Raw genomic sequence first — 20,413 nt, 5'->3', positions numbered from 1 at the left:
TGGTTCCAGGTAGAACCCTTTGGGGGAAAGGTTATACATGGAACCGAATAGGGTTCTCCTATGGGGACAGCCGGAGAACGTTTTTAGGTTTAGAAAAAGGTGCTAAGAATAGAGTTGGCCTTGGCTACAGTTTGATACAGTCAGACTGAATTGTATTGTTTCAAGGCATTGTTAATGATGGTTGATGACTTACAATATATTTAGAGCATAATAAACTAATGAGGTAGGTATGAGTAGATATATGTGGGTGGAATTTCAAGTTACACACAATATTGATAATTATTTTGAATTATATTTCAGATTCTTGGGGACGGGTCTCCTACAGAATCATCGGATTCAGCTTCGGAGTTGGACGGTCCACAGTGGTAGGCATTGTCCCCTCTGTGGCACACGCCATTTGGGACTGTCTGGTTGGTGAATACATGTCTGTCCCCAAGGAGGAAGACTGGAGGGCCATTGTTGCAGAGTTCCTGGAGAGGTGGAATTTCCCCAACTGTCTTGGCTCCATTGCTGGGAAACATGTAGTAATCCAGGCTCCACCGTGCTCGGGTTCGCAATTCTACAACAAGGGTACATATTAAGTTGTACTCTTGGCTGTTGTAGATGCCATCTACTGTTTCCATGTCGTCAATGTTGGTGCTTACGGCAAGGGAAGTGATGGCGGGACCCTCCGGGAGATTCCTAGAAGAAAAATAAACTCACACCTATGTAGGCGAGGTGCTGGCTAGCCGAGTAGAAAACTTGAAAATAAAGGAGAGCTGCACACTAGGAGCTCAGGTCCAAAATCTTACTTTTTGTTTTTTTTTGCATCTGAGCTCCTAGAGTGTGCAGCTCTCCTTTATTTTCAAACCCTGGAGATTCCACCACCTGCATCACTCCCTGGGGCTGAAGACCTGGGACCTGTTCCCCACGTCTTCGTCGGCAACGAGGCCTTTCCTTGAGACCCAACCTCACGAGGCTCTATGCTGGACACCAGCTGCCATTGCCAAAGGCTGTAAGGATCTTTAACAAACGACTATCCAGTTCAAGGTTAGTTGTTGAATGCGTCTTTGGGGGTCTGGCAGCCCGGTGGAGAAATGTATCGGAGAGTGCTTGGTCTCAGCCCCTCAAATGTCGATGCCTGCATGGAGACCACATGTTCTCCACAACTACCTGCAGAGGTCATTCCAGGAGCCACTCCGGATGGAGACGGGCACGCCAAATGGTCACCTACCTGATGTCACCACCTGATGTCTTTTAAGAGCCCTTTAACACCAAGGTTATTTTAAGAAACATCTACCGTTGTCCACAAAATTGCAGGACCTCTAAGGTTATAAGACATACAGTTAGTATGATAATGGGAAAAGGTAACCTAGAGTCCATACAAATAGTACAGTTTACCACCATCTTCACTGCTCTGACACAATGCAGGTGGGGAAAAAAACAATTAGAAAGAGAATGAGTTTACTTTCATCTTGTCTAAATGAGATATTAATAAACAAATGAAACTGACTATGAAAACATTAGAATTTAATAAGTATTCAAGTACAGGAAAGAACATGACAGGTATGTGTTGTAAAAATGTTTTAAAAAATAACTTGTGTGTAAAAATACAACAATTAAATGTGTAGCCTGTAAGAACCAGAGCATGTATTTTTTTGCACAACTGCAGACAGATACAGGGACTACTCCATAAAGCCTAGATGTAGTAGGGAACTTCAGACATGGCCATAAAGAGAGAAAGGGCAGGGCACTGGATATCTGAGGTACAGAGAGGAGAGGTGTGTTTGAAAACTAAAAGTGAATGTGTAGCCACAATACTGATAAACACACATTTAACCTTTAGTCTTTGTAAAAGAACAAGAAAATCTGAATTCTCCGGTGTGTCAGTTTTCATGCAATCTATGTACAACAAATAATGAATGCTATCCTAAATATTGAGAAACGATTTACTTTATGAATTCAATTAATTGTAAACTAAAAAAAGTCTAACAAGGACATAGTAAGCGGAATAAGGACAGTTGGAAAATCTCAGTTGCAGTTCCTTGATTCCTCACATCTTCTTTCCTCACCTGCTCAAAACCCACTGGAGAAGGTCAAAACAACAACCAGACAACTCTTCCTCCTGTCCTTCCTGTGAGCTCGTTGGCTAAATTGACTCCATCTCTGGAAAGGAAGAGAAAAACAACATACAACCATTACATAAATAACACCATTAAATGTGAGATTTATGTTCACTATACAAACAGTATTTAGTTTTGTTTGTGGCATAAATATTGGAGCAGTGTGGTAAAGTTGGTAATACTGTAATGACCTGACTAGATCATAAAGTAACAATTGTCCAGACAGAGGGTTGAGTTTACAAATTGACGGTTTATTAACACAACTTTACACAGGCTACTGTTTGGCCGTAGCCCATGCCAAATAAACTAAAGATACCCCACAAGCCAACCGTGACCTTCTCTTGTAAAGGACAGCCGTAAGAGAGAGAACAAAGGCTAAACCTGGTCTTAACTTCCAATGCTCCATCCCCCTGCCCAACCTCCCTCCACGCCACTCTGCCAACCGCCAGGATGCCCGGCATCAGAACATTCCAGGCATTCCCGTGATTGGCAGATAGTATGTTGATTGTTATGTCGGCCCCGCAAACACTGGGTACTGGTAAGTACAACACAACCACCTACTAGCCTAACACATAACACACAGCTGTCTGTGCGGGTCGCTACAATACTTTTTGCTGTTTACTCATGGAATTTGTGTTTCAGATCAAAAGATGAATATGACAGGCAAATATTTAGACAGCAAACTTGTTTTAGGATATTTTCTATCCCAGAAACAGAAACATTAATCCTTTGATCTGAAATACCAATTAGCCTACATGAGTATACTGTAAAAAATTACACTTTACTTCACTGTTGCAAAACCTATGACACTACCTGTGTAGTGAAGAGAAAAAAAACGTACCATTGAACTTGTCATCGAAAAGGAGCTGAAGAATTTATCTTAACTGCTGCTTTTATTTGCTGAGGCAGCCTCTTCAGGGTTGGCAACAGGCAAAGAGTGTCTCTTCATCCTCAATGTGGGGATCAGGTTGGGCTGCCTCCCTCTCGACGGCTTGGAGTAGCCTATGCTGAAATGAGTTGAGTGGATCTGGGAGCTGGTACCTACGATAGCGCCTGTTGTGACATTGTTCCTCTTCATTTCTCCATGTTTGTCTCCACGGCCACATCCTGTTCAAGGTCCTCGGTGGTCATAATAATCTCAGGTGTTCCTAGATCCAGAGGTGCTTGCTCCATTATCATCTTCCATGGCTGCACCGGTGGTGGTCATACTTGTGGATGAGGGTCTTGCTGCACTGGTGATGGTCGCACTAGTAGATGACAGAGGGTCTCGCTGCACCGGTGGACTCACTTGTAAATGACAAAGGGTCTTGATGCACCGGTGGCGCCCACATTTGTGGATGAAGTAAAGGGTCTGGCTGTAAAATTGCCACTCGTTTCCCTAGGCACAATAAATGGATCCAGAAAATAAAGAATGTGGCAGAAGCACCAATGCTGCTGGCCTGAAGCTGCTGACCTCTTTATCTTTCTCTGCCCTTCTCTCTCTCTGATACCTGTCCCTGAGTCCTCTCCACTTCCTCCTACAGTATTCTTCTACATAGGCATGAACACGATAAGCCAAACCATTACCTAGCATAACTACAGTTATTAGATAGCTATCATGGATCTGACCAAATTATCAGGGGTACAGTAGTATCTACCATTTCTATTATTCTGGCATACACACTCACACTCTTTCAAACATGATTATTTGGTAAAGTTATCAGGGGTAGTAACTAGCATTATTTATTTGACTTTCTTTCACACACACACACCTCATTAGCTAGGTTTTCAGGTGGGACCTTAAAAGGGTGTCCTGACTCTGAGGTCATTAAAGATCCCATGGCACTTATCGTAAGAGTAGGAGTGTTAACCCCGGTGTCCTGGCTAAATTCCCAATCTGGCCCTCAAACCATCATGGTCACCTAATAATCCCCAGTTTACAATTGGCTCATTCATCCCCCAGGTCGTTGCTGTAAATGAGAACGTGTTCTCAGTCAATTTACCTGGTAAAATAACTATTTGAACAAAAAACAAAAAAAAACAGGTTAGCTAACTAACGTTAACTAGCCACATCTAGCACAAGCTCACTACTAAACTGACCTGGCAATCCTACTATCGTGGACACTTGTGTTAGAGTTGTGTCAATTCGAATCTGGTATCAGGATAAATATGACAATGAGTCACCGATTGTATACTATGTATTTTTTATTAGCTAAGCAATAAGTGGTAAATGCAATTATCGTATATACGGGCTCTCTGTCCCACCTCACAGAGAACTGACAAGATGTATGTAAACAGTATTCTTTGGCCTATCACAGTAGAGACTGGGCGTGGTTTAAACTTGCTCAGCCTATTGCAGGCGCTCAGGCGGGTCCCCGCCTCTTTGCGCTTCTGTTGATAGATGTAAGTGTTGCTGTGAAGAACATCCATGCGCTCATACCGTTATCTCGCACCTGGCTCCTGTTATCTAACAAAAGACCGCTTGTTCTCGCAACACCACGCTCTAAATGTGCCCCCCTCCCAACTCATTGAACAGTTCTTGTCTTCATGCTACTTTTCCATCATGAGAAAGGCCCATGGCCTTAACTGTTAAACCTGTTGAGGTTCAGTGTTCCCATTTGGGAACGAGCCCCTCCCACGTTCAGCTGGAAAGTGGCGCATGGAACGCAAAAATATTCTTAAAAATATTTAACCTCCACACATTAACAAGTCCAATAGCTCAAATGAAAGATAAACACCTTGTTTATCTACCCAGCAAGTCAGATTTCTAAAATGTTTTACGGCGAAAACATAGCACATATTTATGTCAAACCACCACCGAATACACAGCTAATTTGCATAGCCAAGTTGAACAAAATATGCAATCAACAAACGCAGGATTAAAAGAAAAATAATTCACTAACCTTTTGAAATCTTCATCAGATGACAGTAATATAACATGTTACACAGTACATTTGTTTTTTTCAATAATATGCTATATATATCCATAAATCTCTGTTTACAATGACGCATTGTTCAAAAAATGCTACTCAAATGTCCTGAGAAATGACGATAGCTCCGGCAGATAACGTCAGATAACAAGCAATACACATCATAAACTTTGACTAAATATGCATGTTCTACATATATATAGAAAGATACACTTCTTCTAAATGCAATCGCTGTGTTACATTTATTTTTAACGTTACAGAATTCGTTCACTAGGCTATAATATGAGTCGGCGCTCAGAAATTAGCATTATGGCTCCTCTATCTTGGAGTCCACAGAAACCCAAATTTACCACATAAATATTCCCTTACCTTTGATGTTCTTCCATCAGAAGACCTGGAAGGAATTATACTTACCAAAAACAGCGTTTAGTTTTGAGTCTGTTTCTTTCGGTTATCAAACACGACATATTTCGGTTGAAATGCAGCCAAAATTCAAGTGGATGCGCACCAAAACGTCAAAAATTACATATTATATGTCGACTAAACTTGTCAAACTATGTTCAGAATCAAGCTTTAGCATGTTATAAAGGTGGAAAACAATCCTGAGCTCGAACAGAAACACACGCATCGTTTAGTCAATCTTGGAAGAAAGAGAGCACCTGAGCCGAGCGTGCATGAGAGTAACCTGTTTTTTCGCACGACCGGAAGGTTTCAGCCCGCCAGAAGTCTCGTGAACGGGCGATTCTCACAATGAGAAGCCCCATTGAAAGCAGACATCGCGCTGAAGACAGAGAAACTGTTCCTGGGTCTGTAGCTGCTTGGGAAGGGTGGGGGCGATGATGTCAAAGTTGGACCAAATTTTCTGATGACAAGAGAGAGTTTGGGAGAATGGCTGCCCTGAGAGTTCTGCTTTACATACAGACATAATTTAAACGGTTTTAGAAGCTTTAGAGTGTTTTCTATTCAATAATAATTATTATATGCATATTAGCAATTTTTGACAGATTTTTTTTCTGTTTACTATGGGCACGCAATTACTCCAAAGGGGGCAGTAGTCAGCCCTATCTTTACAATGTTTCATGTAAGCTATGTTGCATAACACATACATACATCCACACAAGCTGTAATGAATTTCCTCCTCTTCTTCCGAAGAGGAGAGGCGAAACGGATCAGAGGACCAATACGCGGCGTGGTAAGTGTCCATGGTTCTTTTTAATACGTTAATGTACACATGAACAACTGACTACAAAAAAACAAGAAATGTGAAAACTCAAAACAGTCCTATCTGGTGCAGAGACAGGAACAATCACCCACAAACACACAGTGAAACCCAGGCTACCTAAGTATGATTCTCAATCAGAGACAACTAATGACACCTGCCTCTGATTGAGAACCATACTAGGCCAAAACATAGAAATACCCAAATCATAGAAAAACAAACATAGACTGCCCACCCAACTCACGCCCTGACCATACTAACTAAATACAAAACACAGGAAATAAAGGTCAGAACGTGACACAAGCCAACAGCAGATAACATTCAATGATATATATGGTAATGGCTATAGTGTAAAACACAGAAACCTCATACTTGTCTCCAATCAGCATTTTTTGTGTTTATGTAGCTGTCAGCAGCTGTGTCAAAAATACACGGTTTTGAGGATACTGCGAAAATTATTCTCTCCATGTGTCCAACCGCATTCGACCATCTGCAAAAGGTACCTGCATCAGTATAGTTGCCTTGCTGCGCAAAATGTTATGCAGCAGCGATGCAATAACACAGTCGGTGTGTTCGAAGCGTAAGGCAATTTTTTTTGATGACTGACAGCCGAACCAAACCTCTGACGACGGTAGACCAATTGTGTGTCATCCTATCATAGCCAGTTGTGATACAGCCTGGAAACGAACCAGGGTCTGTAGCGACGCCATTAGCACTGATATTCAGTGCATTAGAACCCTAAACACCACTCGAGAGCCCAAGGAAAGAGGTTGATAAATGATGTACATATGTCTGTTTAATAAGCTGAATATCAGTCTTTTTTAAATTTTATATATATATAAAAAAACTTGTCTATTACCACTAAACTTTTTGGTTTTGAATATATGAATATGTTAATTATCTGCCAATCAGCTGTCCCCTGTGTCTTCCCCTCAGGAGAATACTTAAGACTTGTGTGAGAAGAAACTTATTGGAGCGAGAAGTAGGTGAAGGCTCAGTGATTTAATGAAAATAGTTAGAAAATGATTGTCTAGGATTTAATACCCATCATTACAATGGACTTGTATATAATGTAAAATATTACAATAGCTTTTGGTTGATTGACAAGTCGGAGAGCGCTCGCTTGCACATAATTTCAGAGGTAATTCACCTCCGAGAGAGTGCTCTCAATAGGCCTACTTGCAGGGGACTTAGTGAATTGGGGGGCCGTTTTAAAAAATCCTTCTGAGGGGCCCCACTGACCCAAAATTCAATAAAAATATGATTGTGGGGGGGTAGAGGCAGTTTATAAGGTAAAGGTAGAGGAGTGAAATTCTATGCTGTATGTTATTTTCTTCCAGAATGGATTTTTAAAATTAAGAGTGCTTTCAAAAGGAGTCGTAAGGGCAGAGGTGGAGGTGTATATCGAAAGCTATATCAGTGACCTTGATGGGTCATATGACTACAAAAGTCTAAATACACAACCACTTCATTTTTACTGTGAAAAACACATGGCAAGAGGAAAGTCGACACGGCAGCCACAGGACACCACGGCAAACAGCTGTAAGGTCTATGTGTCCATTGACATCAATGATGGGCCCACCTCAAAAGTGTGTATCAGAAAGATGCTGGAGCACAAGGGCCATGATAATTCCCACTCTGAGAATGTGACAAACCACATCCACCCAGACCTGGTCACATATATTGAGATCTTGTCTCTTCAATGCAAGGCATGCCACGAAATTGCCAACAGTACCATGAACCAAAATAATAAAATGAAGACCCTGGACAGGCATCATGAAAATGACTCCTGGAGTGTTGACTCGCTTGTGAAACCAGACCTTAAGAGAGTACAATGTCTCAATCAGCCTCTCTGCAGAGCAACAGATCAATCACTGTTGATTATGTTTATGATAATTATGATCATGATTATGATCATTATGATAATGCCCTTTTAATGTAAGAGCTGTTTGACAAGACTGCATGGAATTTCATCCTGCTTTGGTGGGATGGAGTTTTGGCCTGACTAGTGACATCACCAGACAGTAAATTAGTTAACAGACCAATAAGAAATAGAGTTCCAAACCTTTCTGCCGATAACAGCTAATTTTCAGTTTTCCCCTCCCCAATCAGACCAGTCCGACAGTCCTAGCTAAATTCTTGCTTGAGAAATCGCTCTTTGCTAAGATTTTTGATTTCTTTTTGACCATTTTAATTGAAAACAATCACAGTAAAAGGTACATAATTTTTCGGCAGGCCAGAAATGATTTGATATTGAGATACAAATGGCTGCATTGGACCTTTAACCTAACCTTATTTTAACCAATTCGGAAATAGATGACTTGACTATTTGTCTGCATAAAATATCCCATATTTTACCACATCCAGCTCAGGTAATATATAGGCCTACTCTGCTAACTTCTCCTGCCCCTCCCTCATCTTCACTGACCTCACTCCCACTTGGACCCTCTACATATGGGAAAACAGAAATGTTGCCAACAGCACAGCCCTGTTGCAGCACTCGTGACAAATGGATTCAATATTCAAGTTAAGGTTATTGGAAACACATAGCATGTATGACTAACTTTATTCTCCCAGAGGGAACTTAATTTGGGGTGTCAGATACATCAAGCACAATTCAAATTAAAAATACACAACAGAGTATTATTACAATCAAAACTATTAACACTATGAAAATAGATATTTGATAAAAGAATACGCTGTTTAATATCATAGCTTTGGCTACATTTTATTATATAATAAGCCCTTTGGGGAGGACAAGTATTTTAAGATAGGCCTAAAACTACTTTCTTTGTTACTTTGTTCTGTTTTGGGCAGCCCTAGCATGGTCTGCCAGCAGTTTCCCACCTGAATCTTGACTGGTTTCTTTGCCTTGGTGTGGGCAAGACACTGCTTTTTCTGAGGTGCAGAGACAGGCAGTTGAGTACGGAGGTGGTTGACCTCTTCTTCCAGTGGGGTAGTCTCCAATTGGCATTGACAGTTTGTCCAATGTGCAGACTTTAAAAGGGGAAATCAGAAGTTACTACAGTACATCCATTTTTGGACTTAAATTAAATATGTTTCCAATGATTATTGAAGAATATAACTTAGAAATGCCTCAAGAGCTTAGTTCAACTGTCCCATCAGAACCCAAAATACATACTTGTTTTACTCTGTTTGTAAACAAACACTATATAGCCACAAAACATGGTTAAAACTATCATTTTGATATCATGGATGGTCAGTCCTTACATCCATAGCACCATTTATGAATCTGAGATAATTTATATATCTCCAGGCCCATCCCTCAGCTTTTCACCATACCAGGGGAGGGGAGGACACTGTTGGATCTACTGCTGATTGACATGTCTTGGAATTATACAAAAAACAGTGTGTATATATATATATATATATATATATATATATATATATATATATATATATATATATATATATACACATATACATACATACATACATACATACATACATACATACACACACACACACACACACACACACACACACACACACACACACACACACACACACACACACACACCCCCGTCATTGATGGAAACAAATGTCAAAATGGCATTAATATAATAACTAATACTTTTGTATGCATGCCATGCATCACAATATTTCAGAATTAACATTTACCATTAGGTCGACTTCCTATTACCTTTCATGATACTGGTGGGTGCTGTTTTATATGTAACGACATGCACACATTTCAGAGTGACACATCATAGACAGATAAGTTATAGTAACTAGCTACCTTACTGAGTTGTCTTCACTTTCTTCCAGTGTAGGCTACTGCTCAGTCTGTCAAAGTCGCCAGTTTTTTTCTTGATTTCATGAAGTGCAACGCAGCATACCAATGTGTGTACGTCTTTGACAATGTCAATGATGCAATTTAAGCTCTATTTTTGAATCTGAAAACAAGCAATTCTACTCGTAAACCATATCTAATTCGTTAGCAAGCTTCCTTAATTTACATTAACTCGCTGTCAGTCAATCGAACAAGCTGGTTGGACGCAGCACTGCTGCAGGCAGACTGCTTCTCCTCGAAGGCTCGAACGCGGTGGTGAAATCATTGCTGAGAGCCCATTGGCTATCGAACGGCCAATGGCGTGGGTCTTGATGGCTTGGGAGCCCTTCTCTGAACCAGTCCAGGCGTTGCTCTGATGAACGTGCCTGGAATTGTGTCTCTCCGACAACACTGCCCAAACTCATCAGGACAACGTCGTGAAGAAAGACGGGTGCTGGGCGAACGTGAACCTCGAAAAGTATACTGACGACAGAATACAGAAGTTTGAATAAATTGAGAGTCTTGCTCTGATACCATTAACTTTTGACCTGAATGTGAATGGTGAGTCTCGCTGCCACAGATTAAACCACCACCGGGTGTCTGACCGAGACGGGGGACGTCATCACATCAGCAGGTAACGTTACACGGCATAGCCTCCTAACAATCGGCGGTGCAAAAGTCATCTAGCTAAACCACCAAAATATATCCTAGTCACAAGAGTGGTTATACAGATCTCATCGATTTTCTAAATCGTTATCCAGAACCCCTGGGCGTCTGTCTCCCCAGCCAGTGGATCGTTAATGTTAGCTAACAAGCTAACTTATGTGAACAAAAGTAAACGCAACAACGTTGACATCAGCAAACCGCTTGCCCACGGCTTACACGTCTTCTGCGGTTGTGAGGCCTGTTGGACGTACTGCCAAATTCTCTAAAATGATGTTGGAGGCGCTTTATGTTAGAGAAATTAACATGACATTTTCTGGCAACAGCTCTGGTGGACATTCCTGCAATCCACATGCCAATTGCATGCTCGCTTAAAACCTCTTTGGGCTAAGATCCCGCTAACGGGATCGATATGACAACAGCCCGTGAAAGTGCAGGGTGCCAAATTCAAACAACAGAAATCTCATAATTAAAATTCCTCAAACATACAAGTATTTTACACCATTTTAAAGATACAGTTATTGTTAATCCCACCACAGTGTCTTATTTCAAATAGGCTTTACGGCGAAAGCACCACAAACGATTATGTTAGGTGAGTGCCTAATCACAGAAAAACACAGCCATTTTTCCAGCCAAAGAGAGGAGTCACAAAAAGCGGAAATAGAGATAAATGAATCTCTAACCTTTGATGATCTTCATCAGATGACACTCATAGGACTTCATGTTACACAATACATGTATGTTTTGTTCGATAAAGTTCATATTTATATTTAAAAAATCTCAGTATACATTGACACGTTATGTTCAGTAGTTCCAAAAACATCCAGTGATTTTGCAGAGAGCCACATCAATTTACAGAAATGCTCATCATAAATGTTGATGAAAATACAAGTGTTATACATGGAACTTTAGATACACTTCTCCTTAATGCAACCGCTGTGTCAGATTTCAAAAAAGCTTTACGGAAAAAGCACACCATGCAATAATCAGAGTACAGCGCTCAGAGACCAAAACAAGCCACTATTATAAACAGATATCTTCCATGTTGTGTAGTCAACAGAAATCAGAAATAGCATTATAAATATTCACTTACCTTTGATGATCTTCATTAGATTGCACTCCCAGGAATCCCAGTTCCACAAATGTTTGATTTGTTCGATAAAGTTAATCATTTATGTCCAAATACCTCCTTTTTGTTTGCTGCTTTTAGCCCAGTAATCCAAATTCATGACGCGCGTGCAGACAAAGTCAATAAAAGTTCTGTTACAGTCCGTAGAAACCTGTCAAACGATGTATATATTTTTAGCATACATCTACAATAATGTTCCAACCGGAGAATTCCTTTGTCTGTAGAAATGCAATGGAAAGCAAGCTAACGTTCATGTGAACGCGCGTGGTCAGCTAATGGCACTCTGCACTCTACCTCTGACTCAATCCCTTCTCATGTGCCCCCACTGCACAGTAGAAGCATCAAACAAGGTTCTAAAGACTGTTGACATATATTGGAAGCCTTAGGAAGTGCAATATGACCCCATAGACACTGTATTCGATAGGAAAATAGTTGAAAACTACAAACCTCAGATTTACCACTTCCTGGTTGGATTTCTTTCTCATGTTTTTGCCTGCCATATGAGTTTTGTTATACTCAGACATCATTCAAACAGTTTTAGAAACTTCATAGTGTTATTATCTTGGAAAGGGAGAAATCCTCACTAACAGGGATTTAAACAAATTTGTGCCCAAAATTTGAGAGAAATTAGCTTTTTGTGTGGATGAAAGATTTCTGGGATCTTTTATTTCAGCTCATGAAACATGGGACCAACACTTACATGCACTTATGTTGCGTTTTATATTTTTGTTCAGTCTGGATATGGTTCTGCCTTGCCCTAGGTCATGACTCTCAGTTCCATTACACATAATAAGACTAATTGTACAAAGGCGTCTTCTTTAGAGGGAAGTTTTGTTGAGATCCCCGTCACTCGGTCTGAACATTAACATGTATTGCTTGCAGTAAGGTTTTGGAAGCATATGGACCTTTCATATCAGCAATAAATAATTTTCAGAAAACAAAAGGTTACGTTTACACACCTTGATAGGATTAGTGTTCCCACACTGCCATATCTCAATGTTACAGCTCTTGTTTACGGAAAACAGACTGAAGACAAAATCTGACCACCTGTGCTAATTAGCAATCTAGCATGCTCCGAACACCTGTATGTAAGCATAACTTGAAGTGTAGTTTGATAGGATGGAAGTACCCATAGCTGTATGGAACTGTGCAAAACTGCTACAGTAAGTATCTTCTTTATCTGAAGGATTGTTTCTCGCTGATGAGGGCCGTATCGCAAGCGATGACTTGACATTTCCAAACGTTAAAACACAGTGTTGTGGTTGTAGTTCACACAAGGCAGTCTGGGGGAAAGCTAATGGCTGAGAACTAGGGGGTTTGAGAGCTATGGTTCTGCTTAACTCACACATGCAGAAGTAGCAGTCTTTGCAGTTCTGTAGTGTAAACTACTTGGTTACCAGCCATAGAACCATAGGTATGAATATCAAATTGTTTTTGAGAATAAGTTTCAACTAACCTGATATTGGCGACACTATCCTCGTTCTCGATTCGACAAAACATGTATCTACAAAAATGTCCAGTTGCAAGTGGTGCGTTTGGAATTTCTAAAATGCTCTGTTGTTAAAATGAATAAATGCTTCTCTCCATAAAGTAATCTAACAATGTGTATGCCGCCATCTTGTCTATTTAAAATCTTCTCTCACTGATCGAGACATGAGTGTCATCATGACATGCAACACTTTGGGGTGGACCCGTCTATCTCAATCAATACCAGGTTCGTTGAAAAAACCTCTGGCAACATTTTTTATAGGCAAATCTATAACTCGCAGTAATGGATACCAAAAATCTTTGGTTAAATCACATCTGGTCTAACAATTTGTAGCTAATGTGTAGATAGTAGGACAGAGGAGTAGGTAGTCGTGGACGTTTATAATTGTGCAATACATGTAAAAGTAATTCAACGTTTAGTTTCTCCATTGTACATAATAATAATTCTACAACATTTTCCTGTGTTTCCAGGCAACAACAGATACTACCACTGTGAGAGAAGAGGACGACGTTGGGATGCTTGCGTGTCTGTGTGGTGCCAACCAGACATACAGTGAAGTGGAGTGGCAGCAATGTTGCCTGGTGTTGGTGTGTTTGGCACAGGGAGTACGGCACGGGTGCTAGTTCCTTTGCTGCGGGGGGAAGGGTTTGAGGTACACGCGCTCTGGGGGAGGAGCGAGGAGGAGGCAAGCTCCCTGGCGCAAGAGCTGGGCATTCTGTTTCACACCAGCCAATCGGACGATGTCTTATTGCACCCTGATGTTGACCTGGTCTGCATCTACATCTCACCCCCACTCACACGGCAGATTGCAGTCAAAGCCCTGGGTAAGACAACACAAATGCATGCATGCACGCTTGTACACACACTCAGTTGGGTTCTATGGTGTCCAGCCCCACCCAGGAAGTGTGGCAACCTTTGGTTCTTTCCTGCCTCTGCCCCGTGGGAGAGCGTGGTTAATCGCTGTAAAAATCCCAGTGTTTACACCACAAACATTGGCACAATGCCTACACAACGCTCAGCCAATACACAGAATACTCTTACTGTGTTTTCATAGCACACAAATACTTGACGAGGCTGTAGGGAAGCAATGCTATGGACTCATACCCCCCCCCATCTCTCTCCCTCTCCACGGCTGAGGCTCTTTTTCCTCTCTCACTACATCCCTTCTCTTAGTCTCTATTGAGCCCTCTCTGTCTTTCACTGTATTCTGATTGATTTACAATAGTTGCCTATAAGCTTTAACTGAATCGTGAGTTTTTAGGTACTAGTAGGTTATGTCAAAGGAGGTGACCGTCTTATCTGGGTGAATTCCTGAGCTTTGACCTCAGCTTCCTGCTTTAGTTTCTGCTTCTTGAGAGCATCTCCACCAACCGGAAGGGGGAGGGAGGTGTGTGTGTGTGTGTGTGTGTGTGTGTGTGTGTGTGTGTGTGTGTGTGTGTGTGTGTGTGTGTGTGTGTGTGTGTGTGTGTGTGTGTGTGTGTGTGTGTGTGTGTGTGTGTGTGTGTGTGTGTGCGCACGTGTGGCAGAGGGGTCTGGACAGTATGGTCTTCCTCCTACTGAGTCGACCGAATGGTGGAATTCCTGTGTTGGGTGGGGCTTTAAGGTCAGGGCTGAGGTTATATTTGCATATAGACACACACACAGTTAATAAATAGTGCCACAACCACTCTCTCTCTCTCTCGCTCTCGCTCTCGCTCTCAGGGATAGGTAAAAATGTGGTATGTGAGAAGGCTGCTACTGCTGTGGACGCGTTCAAGATGGTGACTGCTGCGCAATACTACCCCCAGTTGCTGAGCATTGTGGGTAATGCTCTGCGCTTCCTCCCAGCGTTCGTAGCAATGCAGCAGTTGCTGGCAGAGGGATACGTGGGTGAGCTGCAAGTGTGCGATTCCCGTGTCTATGGTCCCAGTCTGCTCGATCAATCATACGGCTGGACCTGCGAGGAGCTGATGGGGGGTGGCGGGCTCCACACGGTTGGCTCTTCCCTCGTGGACCTTCTGAGTCACCTGACGGGAGCACGGGCGGTGCGGGTGCACGGCCTTCTCCGGACGTTCGTGGGGCAGAATGGAGCAATCCACGGGATCCGCTGCGTCACCAGCGATGACTTCAGTTTCTTCCAGATGCTGATGGGAGGGTCTGCTTCTGGTAGAGGGGTAGGGACTGGGACTGGGTCAGGAGTGTGCTGCACTGTGACTCTGAACTTCAACATGCCGGGGGCCTTTGTCCACGAGGTGATGGTTGTTGGGTCAGCAGGGAGGCTGATTGCCAGGGGGACAGAGCTGTATGGGCAGCGCAATGGAGGGAAAGAGGAAGAGCTGCTGCTAGGGGACAGCGGAGGGACGGGACAAGAGGTCAAGGATGTCCCCCTGCCACACCTGCGGGGGCTAGGCTCCATGGTTACGGCTCTAAAAGATGCTTTCCAGGCACAGGAAGAGCGTCGGTTGTGGGCGCGGGGGCCGGTTGCTATGGCGTCGACGTTTGAGGATGGGCTGTATGTGCAGACGGTGGTGGAGGCGGTGACACGGTCAAGCCGCAGCGGAGAGTGGGAAAGTGTGGAGGTCATGACTCAGGAACCAGATCCCAACCAAAACCTCTGTGAGGTGCTGCTGATAAACAAGAACTGAGTACTCATTTATATACACACACACACTAATATAAATGACCTACAGACAGCCTCTATGGCCTGTCCTGAGGAGACTGTCCCCTATCAACCACTACCCTGTGTCTGGCGACCTCTTCCGTGCATCAGGGCCACACTCAAAGCCACAGCATCCTGCCCTGCAAGAAGCCACAGGCAGGCAGACTGGTGGGCACACCTTCTACTGGATGTGAACTCTTCTTCTCAGCAGAGTTTTTGTGTGTGCGTTTTTACATTTTCCAGACAATCCAACCCTAGTTCACCTTACCAACACACATTCCTATCAAATCAGTGAACACCTTGAAGGAGGAAGTGTTTAGTATTCATGCTACCGTTTCTCACAGTGCCTCACTACTTCTGCCGATGAAAGAAATGTTTGGAGTTGTTTACCTACATGTCACAGATGAAATGTTGGGTTTTCTCTTACACAAATGTGTATTATACACATACAAAACATACTATTTAAAAGTAACTAACTTACTAACTCATGAATTTCATAAAAAAATCTAACTTTACAACTTCTTGTAGAGTTTACAAGATGATGCGTATCATCATCATCAGACTGCCATCACAGCAGAGTTACTCATATGCAATCCCCCTTGACTTTCCGTTAATTATTATTTGATGTGTATATTTGTATTTTTTTATTAATTGATTCTTGATCCCATTTTCCATATCAGCATCTCTTGCATTGATAAAATGCCACTACAACCCTGTGCTGTGTGCAAGCCTGTGAATAGAATGTGTCTGACCTATATGGTGGAAAGACTACTGTATTTATTTCATTTTTACTTTTGCGTTTTTACTAAGAAAGACTGTTTTATTGAATTAGTATGTGTTCAGCAAGTGGAAATCTGTCTGATAAGCTATAAGATGTTTGTTAATGGTGTAATATTCATATGTGTAAACATACTGAATTATAATTGGATGCATTTTACCGCCGTATCATACTGTGCTATGATTGGTTAAGACCACCCAGAGGGTTAGGTCATGGTCAGTTGATCATGGTTGGAGATAAGTGAACATGCAGTTGTAGCTAGCTAATAAAGAGCTACGTTAAGAAATAACATGTAGTACTGCATTTTATTATTTTGTACGAAGCGTACAAAACAAGACAAATGGATATTTATATTTTGTTTTAAGTTATTTCAGTTTTACTTGGTGTTATCACTGTTACACAAAATAACTGTGATTTTATTTTCAGGGGAGTGGACAGAGGCTGTGAAAACACCGTGCAATCCTGTCAGCTCCCAAGTTAATATCTGACTAGTATTGCTGCCTCCGTGCGTGTTTAATTTACTCAGACGTGAGGATTTTCAAAAATGTCTGATAAAATGTCAATGTTTTCCAGTAGTGTAAAGTAATCCACACAACAATGTTCATTGAATGATATAGCTCCAATCTTCCCCTATGAATTGTGGTCTCATTCAAATGATGGATGTACAATTAGACTGCCCAAAAGTGCACTGCATCACAATGTTGATAATTAAGACGGGCTAGGGGTTCCAATTCTCTGCTGCAGGCTTTCGATGAAAACTGCAAATACGATAGGTGGCAGCGTTAGTGTCATTTTCCAGCATTCAAGCAACTCTCAATCACTAAGGTATAATGCAGACACTATACGATTTTGCCACGAATTCGACATGTTTTGCCGTCCCAGACAAGTTGTCATGATCGGGGTAAAATCCTCTGATTTTGGCCTAGGATCATATGAACTTGGGTTAGAATCAGAACAGCCGGGACTCGCGGGTCAAGGACGCACCGATAATGGCTGTTTTGTTCTCTAGACCCCTGTCAGATGTTCTGACATGTCAGCAATTTTGGTTGTGCATCTGGAAGCATAAGCAGTTCTATGACGCGATTGGGCAAGGATTGCTGTCAGTTTTCCGCATGTGACACCAAAATGAAGATAAAAATAAAACTGATTTTTTTTCAAGAGAAATCCCTGATCACACGTTTAGGCGACGTTAGATAGCTAAGCGCATGTGCACAAATACATCATCCGTATAACATTCGACTCGCCCCGACACTATAACGTTTCAGAAATGTCGTGACTCGGAAGTACTTATTGGGGTCGCTGATGAGACGTCTATTAGTTACCACAAAGTCAAAAGGGCTACATCGTAGAAATTAATGAAAAAACATGTGGTCTTTATTTAAGGTTAGCAGTTTGTTTAAGGTTAGGTTTAAAACCACAATTTAATAAGATAAATTATATAAATAGGCGAGGTTTATGATATTGAGGCTGTGGTAACTAGTGATGACCGACGAGACGTTTATGTGAAGATGGCGCCTAGAAAGCGAAGTGTCGTTTGGTCTTTTTTCAGAGCAGTAGACGAGAAGAAAGTGACTTGTCTGCTGTGTTTGGATACCGTCCTTCATTGCGGCCACACCACGAACATGCTAAGGCATTTGCGAAGCAAACACCTGAACGAGTATAGTAGCGCGGCAGCATCAAAAGAAAGGCGGTCTGTGGCGGCGGACGACAACAGTCAACCAATGATGATTAACAGTGAAGACTATTGTGATGGTATGATTTTATATTATGTGAAGTTATCATACTCGAATATCAGGTAATGCGAATGTAAAGTGTATCAAACTTTCCTTGGTCAACCCACGTGTGATGCACATACGGTGTTTAGTTATTCAGTCATGTGTCCATTGTGTTAGCCCAGATGCTAACTCAACTAGCTAACACACATTTGTACCCATACTAGGCCGGGCTAGCTATGTTAACGTCCGCCATATCCAAGTGTTACGAGTCTCGGGTCAAAGCCGAAAGACTGGTTGCAAAGTTTGGTTGACTGCCTAATGTGTGTGTCTTTCTGACCCCAGATGCTTAGTTATTTTTGATCATGGCCTAAAGGCAGTGTTTAGCCTATATTCATATATGCAACCGCTGTCAAATGTCATTAGTTTATATAAATATTTCTGCCGAGCCGCCCTTTTAAATGGATAGTCGTTAGCTCAATGGCTGGACATCTATGGGAAGACCTATTATGCTAGCTGAGCAAGTCACACTAAATATAAACGAATGGAATGCTGCTTACCAACTAGCTATATTATGCTGTACACAATGCTGAATGTTTTCACCAAATGTTAGCTAGCTTGTTAAGTTAGCAGCTACGTTGTCTGTGTCCGGAATCAGCTGTTGCTGACCAAACGTTACAATGTAGTGATCGTGGAGAAACATGCTGATCTACGAATTGATTTGTGATAACACTCCTTACGTTTGGGGCAACATGTCTGCAACTTTAGGTTAATTGAACAAGCCACGCAGTGTTGGCAGGTTTAGTAAAAATGTCTAACCCAATGACCTCTGAAAACGCGTCCACAAGGCCTGAAAATTATCCCCAAAATGTTGTTTTGCAGCGTCAGAGGATTTGCCTAATTTATCCATGAAACCCTTTTCCATAACTTTACCGAGCGAATTAAGGAATATCAACGTAGGGTAAGAAGCAATAATTATTATTTTAATGGGAAACCGAATGTTGCAAGAGAATCTAAATCGCCCTTATTAAACTCCAGGTTATTTTCTATCAATGGATGTTGATTTGAAATGGTTTTGACTGCTATGATTAAACAATAAGGCCCAAGGAGGTGTGGTATATGCCCAATAAATAGGACTGTTCTTTGGGCATATCCCTTAGCCGTGGTATATTGGCCATATACCACAAACCCCTGAGGAGCCTGATTGCTATGTCCTTCTTTGTTTTTGCAATTCCCATGGCTTTCAACCAAGCAGCATTCAGGGCTCAAACCCATTTAGTTATGCATGTGCATACCGATCTCAACATACCATTTCTGTATGGACCTCATTTTGTGCACATGGGCATTGTCATGCTGAAAAAGGAAAGGGCCTTCCCAAAACTGTTGCCACAAAGTTGGAAACACAGAATCGTCTAGAATGTAATTGAATGCTGTAGCTTTAAGATTTCCTTTCACTGGAAATAAGGGGCCTAGCTGGACCTATTGAGAAAAAAAAGAAGAAAAAAAAACAGCCCCAGACCATTATTCCTCCAAAAAACTGTACATTTGGCACGATGCATTGGGGCAGGTAGCGTTCTCCTGGAATCCGCCAAACCAATATTAGTCCATCGAACTGCCAGAAGGTTAAGTGTGGTTTATCACTCCTGAGAACGTTTCCACTACTCCAGAGTAAAATGGCGGTGAGCTTACACCATTCCAGCTGACGCTTGGCATCTTGGTTGGTGATCTAAGGCCATGGAAAACCATGTCATGAAACTCCCAACAAACAGTTCTTGTGGTGACGTTGCTTCCAGAGGCAGTTTGGAACTCTGTAGTGAGTGTTGCAACCTAGGACATATTTTTTTTTATGAACTACGCGCTTCAGCACTTGGCAGTCCCATTCTGTGAGCTTGTATGCCCTACCACTTCGTGGCTGAGCCGTTGTTGCACATAAATGTTTCCACTTCACAGTAACAGCGCTAACAGTTGACCAGGGCAGAGA

General features: G+C 42.0%; 1 protein-coding gene across 1 annotated transcript; it reads left to right on the top strand.

Moving 5' to 3' along the window:
* The first annotated feature begins 13,805 nt into the window (after positions 1 to 13,805).
* On the top strand, positions 13,806 to 17,214 carry LOC118359825 (glucose-fructose oxidoreductase domain-containing protein 2-like). Its single transcript, XM_035738621.1, has 2 exons — positions 13,806 to 14,128; positions 15,006 to 17,214. The coding sequence occupies exons 1-2, from the start codon at positions 13,876 to 13,878 to the stop codon at positions 15,926 to 15,928; spliced, it is 1,176 nt and encodes a 391-aa protein (XP_035594514.1). The 5' UTR covers positions 13,806 to 13,875; the 3' UTR covers positions 15,929 to 17,214.
* Positions 17,215 to 20,413: the final 3,199 nt, after the last annotated feature.

Source organism: Oncorhynchus keta, chromosome 2 (genome assembly GCF_023373465.1).
Source record: "Oncorhynchus keta strain PuntledgeMale-10-30-2019 chromosome 2, Oket_V2, whole genome shotgun sequence".
Taxonomy (NCBI): domain Eukaryota; kingdom Metazoa; phylum Chordata; class Actinopteri; order Salmoniformes; family Salmonidae; genus Oncorhynchus; species Oncorhynchus keta.
This window is presented reverse-complemented; position numbering and strand designations above follow the sequence as displayed.

Bases quoted from the DNA above. Each gene is read 5' to 3' on its own strand.
- LOC118359825 (XM_035738621.1), top strand. From the start codon at position 13,876: ATGTTGCCTGGTGTTGGTGTGTTTGGCACAGGGAGTACGGCACGGGTG. The intron at 14,129-15,005 runs GTAAGACAACAC...TCTCGCTCTCAG, and splicing joins GATTGCAGTCAAAGCCCTGG to GGATAGGTAAAAATGTGGTA.